Source organism: Sinocyclocheilus grahami, unplaced genomic scaffold (genome assembly GCF_001515645.1).
Source record: "Sinocyclocheilus grahami isolate Dianchi unplaced genomic scaffold, SAMN03320097.WGS_v1.1 scaffold32.1, whole genome shotgun sequence".
In the NCBI taxonomy this organism is placed as follows: Eukaryota; Metazoa; Chordata; class Actinopteri; order Cypriniformes; family Cyprinidae; genus Sinocyclocheilus; species Sinocyclocheilus grahami.
In genome coordinates, this window is record NW_015505211.1 from 10,429 (window position 1) to 23,510 (window position 13,082).

The 13,082-nt window shown below is 39.2% G+C and overlaps 1 protein-coding gene across 1 annotated transcript in view; it reads left to right on the forward strand.

The window, feature by feature from the left end:
• The window catches only part of LOC107578432 (receptor-type tyrosine-protein phosphatase mu-like), a 97,833-nt gene that overhangs the window by 3,497 nt on the left and 81,254 nt on the right, over positions 1–13,082 (forward strand). Inside the window, exons 2-4 of the mRNA XM_016264389.1 lie at positions 235–509; positions 4,885–4,971; positions 9,712–9,946. Coding sequence (XP_016119875.1) covers positions 235–509; positions 4,885–4,971; positions 9,712–9,946 — 597 coding nt within the window. The remainder of the gene's footprint in view (positions 1–234; positions 510–4,884; positions 4,972–9,711; positions 9,947–13,082) is intronic.

Below are 13,082 nucleotides of genomic sequence, written 5' to 3' on the forward strand. Positions count from 1 at the left end.
ATTACATATTGTAAAAAGGGGCATAATATGTCTCCTTTAAAATATCACCACTGTATACTTCAGCATATAACCTGCTTTCTGGATGCTCTGGTGTTATTTGCTGATCAGTGTCAGTGTTTATACTGCGGTAGATTCACATAGGTGTAAATGGACGGAACTGATTACATTAGTTTGCACTGTTGTTGTGTTGTATTTTCAGCTTGTAACCTAACTTTTTATATTTCCCATCCTCAGATTCAGCGTTCATGATGGTGAACACATCAGGCCGGGTCTCTGGTCAGCGAGCGCAGCTCTACATGGCGCAGTTCAAAGAGAACGACACCCACTGCGTCATATTCGAGTATTACAGCGCCAGTCGAGAGGGTTCGAGCCCTGGCCAGCTCCTCATCTACGTCATGGAGAACAACAGTCCTCTGGGCATCGCCGTGTGGAACTCGTCCGGTCCGGCTCTGAAGAAATGGCAGCAGGTTGAGCTGGCCATCAGCACCTTCTGGCCCAATTTCTACCAGGTGAGAACGTCTTCATTCATTTAGTCATTTACATTTGTGACCCTGGACCGCAAAACTTGTGTAATAATGCTGTAAAATGAGGATGCTGTCAAAAATAATGTCATAAATAGATTTTCTTTATCAATTAACTTCTATTAGCTGAATTAAATCAACATTTGGTGTGAGCATCCTTTGCGTTTAAAGCAGCTTGTGCCCTCGGTGCACTTGAGCAGAGTTTCTCAGGAGCTTTGCAGTAGGTTTCTTGAAGCGTCTTGGAGACGTTGCCACAGTTCTTCTGGATTGAGTCTGTCTCAGTTTGTTCTGTTTCTTCATGTGACTCCAGACAGACTGATGATGATCAGATCTCTGTGTGGAGCAAACAAATCTCACTGCATTATTACAATTAATAGCTAAATGAATGTTTGGAAATGTAAACTGATATTTCCTGAAAACTGATATTTGACCCAACTGGTTTTGTGGTCCAGGGACACGTATAATAAATAAAAAGAAAACAAGTAGATAGGATAGAAAAAAAGAATAGCTAGTGTTAGAGGGTCTTTTAAATGAAAACAAAACAAGTTAAAAGAATAGAGAATTGAACATCGTTCGTTTCTTCTGTCATCCAGCGCTGCAGTGCGTCTCATTAATTAATTATGTTTCCTGTTGCTCTTGACACAAACCTACAAAGTGGCTCGTGTTTGACGACTCGACACCTGCCAGACTGCAGCAGCTTCTTGCTGGTCCACACGCCGCCGCCGCCTTAATTAAAAGAGGAAGTTTCCACCATTTTTCGATGAAACGCTCCCCCATCAGCTTCACAAATGAGTTTGGTTTGTACCGACCTGCAGGAAGTTCCTCAAACCCTCGGCGTACGACATTCAGCAGCTGATGTATTTGATGTGTCATGATGAGAGGCGTTTCTGGATAAAAGCTCTTATATGGACGCCATCGGGGATGAACATATGGACACAAAAAGAGTCATGTTAGGAAATGAATTGGGCAGAACAGACAGTCTGAATGAGTGAAACACCACCACAGAGCAGCACATGCTGTGTTTCACACTCAGACTGACATTATTGGACCTTAAAATACATAGAAAATTACATTTATAATAATGAATACCTTTAAATGAATAAATCAATAAAAAATATGAATTCATAAATATTAATAGTAATAATAATAGTGCATTTTTCTGTTAATTTATATAAAATATTTAAAACATAATTTATGTTTATATAATTTAATTAATCAAGTCAAGTCACCTTTATTTATATAGTGCTTTGTACAATACTGATTGTGTCAAAGCAGCTTTACAGTGTCAACAGGAAAATAGTTTGTCAATAATGCAAGAGGACAATAACAAAGAGTCATTTTCCAGCTAAATTCAGTTCATTGATGATTCAGTGATCCAGTTCAGCTCTCTCCAATAGTGTCTGTGCAATCAGTCAAGCGTCCCCAACTAAGCAAGCAAAGGCGACAGTGGCAAGGAACCAAAACTCCATCGGTGACAGAAATGGAGAAAAAACCTTGGGAGAAACCAGGCTCAGTCGGGGGCCAGTTCTCCTCTGGCCAGACGAAACCAGCATGGTGTGGTTTAATTCCAGGCTGCAACACAGGTCAGATTGTGCAGAGGACTCGTCTGGTTCCTGTGGTCTTGTGCCGATGGTCATCGAGGTGACGAGCGAATTTATATATTATATTTTTATTTCATTGGATCAGTGAAGTATGCAATCAAAAATAGCAATTTTAATTTACATAACTTAATCATTTATTTCACATGAATATTTGGAATGGACGGGTCAGTAGGAGTGTTTGTGCTTTGAAATAGTGCAGAAACTACACACTTCATGAATGATTCAACGACTCACACATATAGATAGACAATAACTTGGTTTGCTCCTGAATGAATCACTGTTTTGTTCTAATCAGTTCAGTGAATGATTCAATGACTCGTTCATAGACGGTAACCTTTTTTTATTGCGTTAACATTTACAACCAAACAAGGTCATTCATAGACAGTAACTTGGTTTGTTCCTTAATGAATCAATGTTTTGTTGTAATCTGTTCAGTGAATGATTCAGTGACTCAATCATAAAGAAAGCCACTTGTTTTGTTCATGAATGAATTGATGCTTTTAAATGAATCAATTCATTAAATGATTCAATTACTCATTCATAAAGACAGTCACCCATCGCCACCTACACCTACTATACATTTATTTATTTATTTGTTTATGTATGTATGTAGTTTCTGCATCACTGTTTAATTTCAAAGCAAATAGCAATTATTTTCCAAACCGGTTTCCCAAACACTTCTTCTGGTCTGTGCTTCTTCAATACTCATGACAATTCAAATTGAGACTGAGATTTTTGATTGCACACTTCACTCTCTTGTCAAATCCCAGCACAGCATCATTGAGATCTCTTCTGAAACTCAAGAGCAGACTCATGCGAGACTCCTGAGGTCTTTTTCTCAGGAGAAACGGCTGAGAAGCAGTAGAGACTCTGTGTTGAGTCTGATGTGTGATTTGTCCTCCGTTGGGAGCACACTTCATTTTGAGTTAGTATTTTATCATGAGCATCAGCGTCCTCACGCTAACAAATAACCCTGATGCTCAGACACGCTCATCAGACGCGCGGCTCTCCCGCGAGAGACTGCTGGACGACTGACAACAAAAGCATCCAGAAGTCCTCAGAGAAATAAGCAGCATCTGCCGAGAGACACGAATCGCGTCTCCATCCTGCCGCGGCGCGCGTAATTGCTGAGAAATGCGATTGTGACTTTTTAATACAAGCAGAGATTAACAATGCAATCTCCAATTCTTCAGTGCTGTGGCTAATTAGTGATTCTTGGCTAATTGCAGGTTTGTGTAATTGCACTGTATCTTAAGAGTTTGTTAAGTTGAAACCACCTGCTACAGGGAAAATCCTCCGCTCTCTTATTTTGTAATTACTTCCTCCGTTGGGAGCACACTTCATTTTGAGTTAGTATTTTATCATGAGCATCAGCGTCCTCACGCTAACAAATAACCCTGATGCTCAGACACGCTCATCAGACGCGCGGCTCTCCCGCGAGAGACTGCTGGACGACTGACAACAAAAGCATCCAGAAGTCCTCAGAGAAATAAGCAGCATCTGCCGAGAGACACGAATCGCGTCTCCATCCTGCCGCGGCGCGCGTAATTGCTGAGAAATGCGATTGTGACTTTTTAATACAAGCAGAGATTAACAATGCAATCTCCAATTCTTCAGTGCTGTGGCTAATTAGTGATTCTTGGCTAATTGCAGGTTTGTGTAATTGCACTGTATCTTAAGAGTTTAAGTTGAAACCACCTGCTACAGGGAAAATCCTCCGCTCTTATTTTGTAATTACAGGGTTTGTGTTTTTATCTCCTGTTGCGCTTTTCTTCTAGTGCACAACGACTAATTGTGTTGCGCTCGCTTGTGTTTTAATTGACGGTATAGTTTGAGTATGCGAATTGTGTTAGTCCCGTAATGCCGGGACATTTCATGCTGGATATTTTTAATGCACAGGTGAGATGGAGGATGAACGCGTGACCTCTGACCTCTGCTTTGTTCCTGCGGAGCTGAGAAACTGTGCGCTTAATGCTGATGCGGCTTGAGTCTTTTGAAATTAAACACCAGAACAAAAGAGATCAGACTCAAACGCTGAAGATAAACGCTATTCGGTTTCTAAATGACGTTGGAGTTGCAATTATTAACATCGTCTGTCATTTGATGCGCTGATGGGCGTTACAGGAGGTCATGTGTGCCCAAAACCCAATGAAACAAACTAAACTTTTACATGAGATTAATTATGTAATTAGAGAAGAACTGAGATCAGATTATTCTTGTTTGTTTTATTCAGAAAGTTGGCAGAAAGTGTTCTTTTCAGCTACAGTATTCAACAGATCAAAATAAATGAGAAGCGTGTTTAAAATATAGTATCTTCAATTACAGATATTCAAATACACTGAAATAACTTCACTCAATACATTCACTGTTTTTTTTTATTGAATTGTTGCTCATGACAGATACAAAGTCATGTGGTATCGTATTGTGTTTTTAAGATTTACCACGGTTATACACTAATATCATGGTACATTAATATGGTAATATGTAATATTTCAGTGTCAACAAAGTACCGTGGTATTATCATCTGATATATATTTTTTTTAATTGTCCAGTGGACAAAATAGGAAAAATTCATACATCAAATGCGGGCGTCGGTAATGACACAGCAGAATCATTGTGTTTTTTCTATAGATGTGCAGTGTTTTTCATCAGAATCATAATCAGATTTGCACACCCTCATGTGTTTTGCATTCAGTAAGCGCAGACCGTGTTGTATTTTTGCGACTGGACCATAATGATATCAGGACTTTTGGCCTTGTTAGGCACTGGACCGTCTCTGGAGCTGCTGCTGCGTCTTCAGCTCTGGCATAGACACAAGATCCTCCATGCACAATATGAGGAGGAGGAGAACATGAGAGGAGCAGCGCAGTGCCGCAGGGCTGCCTGATGTCAGCGTTCATGCAATCTGAGCGCGTGGCTTTAACCTGCTGTTTCCTGTGCGATCAGAGAAACACTCACAGGTGCTCCGAACAACACATGACAAAACATGCAAACTCTGTGAGAAACACTGGACAACATAGATCTGCACCAACAATATCCGGATTATTCTTTTGACTTTAAATATAAACTGTAAGCACCCTATGTCTGAATCTTTGTTTTGTGTCTTTTAGTTTGTGTTTGTGACATCTGATCAGAAAATACATTTCTAGCACATTAAAGATGTGCAGTCTCCAACATATTGATGATACACAGGTTTCTGTCCAATCAGATGCTTCTGTCCGAAAAGCTGTGATATAAACTAAAATATCTTTATCTTTGTTTATATTTTCTTCCTGTCTTTAACATCAACCTGCCAAAAGGGACTACGGATGAAAAATAGCCAATGTTGGCTAAATCTGGCGCATTTTACATATTTATGTACTATTAATGTGCATTGTCCCTGATTAAATAAATAAATGGAAATGGAAAATAAAAGTCACAACTTTTTGATATGCTGTGTTTATTTGGAGACACTATAGGTGAATACTACATGTTTTCAGGAATAAAGTGTTATATAAATCATTGTGAATGATATATGAACAAACCCCTCTGTAAAAGTCTTTTTAGAGAGGAATAAAACTGTAAAGTTTGGTGTATATAAGTGCTGCTGAAGTGGAGAAAAAATAAACATCACATTTTCATTTTTGGGTGAACTATCCCTTTAAGATAAAAACTCTCAGCCTTTTAAGCATATGCATTTTCACCGTATTTTTAGGGGTAAAATGTTGTATAAATCAGCGTGAATGATGTATGAACAAACCCCTCAGTAAAAACCTCCAGAAGGGCATTTAAGTGAGCGAGACGTGAATTTAAATTGTATTTATTTACAGAGGTATATTATGTCCCATAATATATGGGACATAATCACGCTTCTCTAGTAAGTTTCGTTTGTGAGTGAAGATGCTGCAGGCAATGAATATTCCGAAGTGAAGTAAACTTCAACGGATCTCCCCTGCTCAGGGAGTAGGGAGCAGTGGAGACTGTGTAGGGAGCATGCCAATCGGAACACAGTTCATGCACGGAGCTCACTTCTAACGAGGTGATGATCTGAATCAGGTGTGTTAACAAAGAGAGACGTGCAAAACATGCAGAGCGGGGGTACACGGGGACTGGGATTGAGAACCGCTGGTCTAGAACAATTCTTACAAATATAACACGATGTAACATTAACGCGGACAGATGCTGGCCGCCGCTGTGCCTACACTCATAGAAAATAATGTATTTGAATTTTAAAGACGTGGCGCGACGCTGCGCTTCTCGTCCGGTGCGCGACCACCTGAAACGCTGTTTTTTTCAGCTCCGTGTCCAAACGTCTTTGTTTGGGCTTCCGAAAGCGGATGATGTCAGGAAATAGTGGTTGCAATTTACTTTTTAACTCTGTCCCTGAGCATTATAACCCCAATTTGCTATTGTGTGCTGCGCATTTTACTGAGGACAGCTTTCACAACACGAGGAGTGCAGTGCCTGCCGGATTCGCCTAAAGCTTTTGTTGAAAGACGGAGCAAGGGGCATGGCAGTACTGAAACACCGTCTAAGCTGTTTGCCAATCACAACGCACTGGGACAGCTAACCAATCACAACACATTTTGTTTATCGGAAGGCGGACCTTCATCAAAGGTCCTCATCAAACTAATCAAGCAGTTTGTGCCAGGATGGGGAGAAAGGCATTGTAATAATAGGCCCTTTCGCACCGCTTTAGTTCCAGAACTAAACGTACGGTACTAAAGTACTGGGACGATTTTGCGCAAACTATTTCCCAGTACCATTTAAAGGGTTGCATTCGCACCGAGAGTGTGTACTAAGAAGTGACGTAAGCCGGTCGACAGCGTCGTCATTTGTGCGCGGCGTTCAACAACGGAAACAAAGAACTACGTTAACAACAGGAGGATGGAGGACGCTGTGATCGGAGCTGTGTGTTTGTTGTGTCTCGCGGGTTTCACAATAATGGACATGGAAAGTCGACGTATACGTAAAGCGATTGAAAGAACGGAAAGGAGGACTAAGAATCTCCAACGACAACTGGCAGTGCTACATTTGCTACGAGTGCCTGCACGTCAGCGTCCGTCCATCTATCGCTGTTCTCCAGACTTGCAAAATAAGTTGACACAATGTTTACAGTATGTTTACACGGAGTTTTAAATCATGGCGGGGGAGGGGGTTTTCATACGCGTTTGGCCAATCAATGTCTACTTACATCACGATTAGTACCAGTTGTGCTGGTTAGACCCTGCTCCGGAGTAGGAGCTAATTTGGTTCTCGAAAAAGGCAGTCCGGTACTAAAATCGCTCCCAGTTCCGGCGGTGCGAACACGCCGAAAAGTGGGTAGTTCCACAATTAGTTCTGGTACTATGAAAAGGTTCCTGCGGTGTGAAAGGCCCTAATGTAAATTATGTGAAAAATAATGCGTTTCACCAAGCATGAGAGCATGTTCTAGTACACCCCCAAAACAAAATCAAGACTTTGTAAAAGAGCATAATAGGACCCCTTTAAAAAAATTTTTTTTGTTTTAATTTATTTAAGTTTTTTAAATGTAATTTTATTTCAATGTTTTAATTTGAGTACTTTTAGTAATTTAACTGAAACACGTTTTATTTCAGGTAGTGTTCAGGGCAACAAGTTTTTAATTTAATATTTATATTTTATTTTATTTCAGCTTCATTTCAGTAATCGTAAAATCTATTTTTAACATTTTAGTTGCAGTTAACAATGACGTCACTGAAACAAACCCAAATGTAAATAATAGTTTTTCACTGGGCCTTTAAATGCTGAAGCTCCACTTGTGCTTTTGTAAGGATCAGTTTTCATAAACAGCAGTTGATTATGACAGATATAAAGTCATATGGCATCACAATCTCATAATTAATAATCGTCTCTGAATGTCTCGTATAACGTGGTTCATCAGCTGATAAATGAAAGCGCGTTTGGTTTTGAATGATGTTTCTCTGAGCGTCTGACCTTCACTCTTTCACCTGCTCATCCATCTCTCCTCGTCTGTTATTCATCACTCTTCGAGTCGTTCCCTCCGTCTCTCTTCCCTCGTTCGTTCTTAAACTCCTGTTTACACGTGAAGTCACTTCATTTCCAGCGAAGTGCATGCAGATCATGAATCCTCCAGTATCAGATCGGTTGAGTTCAGATCTTTAAATGAAGGTCACGACTAATTAAATTCACATGAACTTTCATTAAGTCACCTTCGCTAATTACTCTGATTTCTGAATTTGTTTTTTCTCTGTTATGAATCTGATGGACGTTTCTCATTCAGGCTGATGTGTGTCTTTTCTCACGCTTCGTTCTCAAACTTATACATGCAATCACATTATTTCCAATTAAATGCATCACACGTCTGTGTTTTTATGTGCACAGTATTATTTATATCATACTTTTTATTAAAAATTTTCATTTTAGTTTAATTTCCAGCTTTTTAGGTTTCACTTTTATTTTAGGTTTTATTTATTTACCTTTATTTTAAAATGGATTTAGTTTTAAGTCAGTTTTAGTATTTATTTATTTCAGCAGTGTGATCCAGTTAAATACATCGCATGCGTTTGTGTGTGTGTGTGTGTGTGTGTGTGCTCATTAGTTTTATTTTATTATTAGTTATGTCATATTGTAGTTTTTATTTAATTTTAAATTATATGTTAATTTTGTTTCTATATTTTCAGTTCTCCTTTTAATTGTAGTTGAATTTTTTGTAATTTTATTTTAGGTTAAATAATTTAATACATTTTTTATTTGAATTTTAGGTTTTATTTATTCATTTAATTTTATATATATATATATATTACTTTTTTTATTTTTTAATTTATAAAATTTTTATAAAAATCGTATTTTTTTTTATAATATGTATAATAAATCAATACTAAAAGTGAACTAAACAAAAAGATGTGTGTGTGTGTGTGTATATATATATATATATATATATATATATATATATATATATATTTACATTTAGTAGTCATTTAGCAGACTATTTTATCCAAAGCGGCTTACAAATGATGACAATGGAATATATATATATATATTGTACTAAAATACTAAATTAATCCAGTTAGTAATTTTAGTGCTTGAACTTAATCTTATTTCAGTTAGTTGCTCAGGCAACATTTCTAACTTCCTTCTAAGATTTCTATTTCATTTCATCTCCCCTTCCGCTGGTTCTCTCTCAGTTTTTCTGCGTTCTGGGGCTGATGGCCGGTTCTCATTCAGGCTGATGTGTTTCGTGTCTCTCTGACCTTTCCTCGCGCGTTTCTCTAAGTGCTGCGTCTGGAAAATGCTCCTCGCTGCCCTTGAACCGCAGCCACACACACTCACACACACACACACACACACACACACACACACTCACACACACACGCATGCACACACACACGCATGCACACACACACGCATGCACGCACACACACTCACTTACACACACACACACACACACACTGTGTCAACTGCTTTATTGGATATTCAGGATAAGTTTGGAAATCCTCCATTGACTTTTCACATAGGGCAGAATTGACGTCATATTAAATATTTACATACTGAATTACTGCCGGTCTTCAGAGCTGGATCTATATCTACAGTAAACATTCATTTTGGAGTGAGCTATATTTGGTTTTAAGAGAGAAGTCGTGTCCTCAGCCGTTACTGAAATAACTCACTCTGTTGCGGTTGTGTTTTATTCTCAGGGTGGACGCGAGGCTCCTATGAAGGACACCAAACCCGTGAACTCCAGACGCTACACCGCCACCTTTGACATCGTCAACACCACCAAAAGAGACTCGGGACGCTACCGCTGCATCGTCCGCTCCGAGAAAGGAGTCGGAGTGTCCAGTTATGGAGTTCTGGTGGTCAAACGTGAGTCCACTCGCATTAACAGTGCATTAACAGAACAAATGATGGAGAACGTGTGTAATGTCCAGGTTACATTCAGACTATTGTCTTTATGCACCACATTTTTTTTTCACATTGACAGACCATAATATCAAATATCGACCAGTTCCTCAATTCATTAGTGTGTGGAAATCAAGCAACATATGTACAGTGTATATATATATATATATATATTAGTGCTGTCAAACAATTAATCGCGATTAATCGCATCCAAAATAAAAGTAATATGTGTGTGTTCTGTGTTACAACCCTCTACATTGTGAGTAAATCATTCGCATATGCGACTAAATCTTCACTCTGGGTGACTAAATGATGTCTAATATTAGCCACTGGCTAATTAATTCTCAGATTTTACTCGCCAGCGTGGGAGTTGGGGGCTAAGTATAAGTTTAGCTCAGATATATTTTCACTCACAGAACTCTCTGACTGAGCGCTTCAGAGTTTCACTCTCCATCAAGCGATCTGTGCTGTTTTTCAGTTCATCTGAATGGATGCACAACGCACCTGTATTTAACATACCGTAAACTCTAGTGTGAAGCGCACGACTCGCCGTCGCTTTGTTTCACACACACACGCAGCGAGAGAGAGAATTGACGCGCTACCTATGCGCGCTACATGTAAACGATATTCTTTGTTGTATTTTGCTGTCAAATTAACGGAGTTCCTTTGGAATTCTTCAGCTTTTAAGAACTTTTAAGTTCAACATGCATATCATTTCTTCTAATTTTTACATTTGTGAAAAAAAGGAAATAAAGTTGCATGAGTTCAGAATTTTCTGTTTAATTTCAGTAAAAGCTCTATTTGCACTGTAAAAGTTGTTTTAATGGGTGAATTAGGAAAATCAAGCAGCCTAAAATATCTTTCTTACTGTAGATGCAAAAGAAGATGATCTTATTAGGCAGCGTTAATATGAACAGTCACTTCACTAGTTTTGGATCAGAGCCAGTGTGTGTGTGTGTGTGTGTGAGAGATATATCAGTTGTGTCATAACGAGTGTTGGGATTTCCTTTCTTGCGTGTGTTTTCCGTGTGTGTGTGTATGAGTGTGTACAGGTTTATATATCTTGGTGAGGACTTAAACCTGAATACACACAGACTCATGGGGACTCATGACATGGTGGAGACCTAAATTGAGGTCTCCACGGGTACAAAAACATACAGAATGATTTTTTTTGAGAAAGTAAAAATGCAGAAAGTTTCCTGTGAGGGGTAGGTTTAGGGGCAGGGTCAGTGTAGAGTGATAGAAAATACGGTTTGTACAGTATAAAAACCATTACGCCTATGGAGAGTCCCTACAAAGATAGCTGACCTGTGTGTGTGTGTGTGTTGATGAAAGCAGCCAAGGGCTGCGACGGGCATCACAATGCTCTGCTTCCTCCAGGAGAAAGACGCCTGCAGGTTAACAAGACTGACCCACGTCCTGTGACAGCACAATGAGAGTCATAAATCATTTACAGCATGCTTCCTTTCTCTGTCCACTCACTCTCTCGCTCACTCACTCACTCACTCACTCACTCACTCACTCACTCACTCACTCACTCACTCACTCACTCACTCACTCACTCACTCACTCACTCACTCACTCACTCACTCACTCACTCACTCACTCACTCACTCACTCACTCACTCACTCACTCACTCACTCACTCACTCACTCACTCACTCACTCACTCACTCACTCACTCACTCACTCACTCACTCACTCACTCACTCACTCACTCTCTCTCTCACTCTCTCTCTCACTCTCTCTCACACACACACACACACACACACACACACACACACACACGAGATGCCAGTCTGCTGCAGGTGCCAGAATGAACTCCTGCCAATGAATTTACCACCGAAAATACACCTTACTGACCACAAATATGCTTTTTTCCTCAGTAGTATATTACAGATATTTTATTTTTATTTATAAATATAAATGTATTTATTAATATTTTAATAAATTAAAATGTCAACAATTCTGTGTTTTCTGTCAATATGGGGTGCTGTGTGTACATTAATGAGGAAAAAAAATTAACTTAAATGATTTTAGCAAATGGCTGCAATATAACAAAGAGTGAAAAATGTAAGGGGGTCTGAATACTTTCCGTACCCACTGTATATATATATATATATATATATAAATATATATAAATATATGAGGGCTGTCATCGTTAACGCATGCGATTAATTTTACAATCCTTAACGCGTTAAAATAATTTAACGCAATTAACGCAAAATTACTAAACCACAATTTCTATTCTAACCCTTTAACCCAATTTTGCTTCTCCGCTTGCGATCAGATCATTTAAAGCCGCTAAACTCTGGGAAAGTTTTCAGTCGAATGATCCTGTAAGCGAATGCATTCAAACAATCAGTCCAAAACAGCGCTAATATAAAGGAGATTGCAGAGAGAACAGAGACTCGCGTTGCGTTTTAAGTGAATTATTCATTCCAGTGTGTTTGGCTTTTTAACACGAGCTCTGTCATATTCTGTGATTGTGTCTGAAGAGTGTGAGCTCTCACACGTAACGCTGTGTGGAGTACAGACTGAACGGATTGTCAACATCCCACAGCTGTATGGCCAGATGAGACGCAAACTACGTTTCTCGACTGGATAACCAGTCTCGCTAGTAAAGTTTTGATGGATGAAGACTGCAATCAAGGTAAAGACGATTGCGGGGGCATACAGGAGTCGTACAGTAAGCACGCGTGAGTCCGTTATAATAATGCGTGTATGAGTGCTCTTGACGCACTGATCGCACATTGTATTTACGCACAGGCACAGACATTTCCATACATTCACGTTGTTTCCACACACATTCACGATAATGTTTGATCGCGCATTGTATTTACGCACAGGCACAGACATTTCCATACATTCACGTTGTTTCCACACACATTCACGATAATGTTTTGATTTGTCATGTTTATGTTGCTGTGTTTAGTTATTCTGAATGGATAGTAGATATATGCAGTCAGCAGGCGGTTGTTGTTGTTTTTTTGGCATCTCCATGTGGTCCTGTTTGGTATCCCAACTTGGCTTCTCTAAAATGTAAAAAAGCTCTTTGCTGTTGCACTGTACACATACTATAAAATTCTGATTTTTTTTT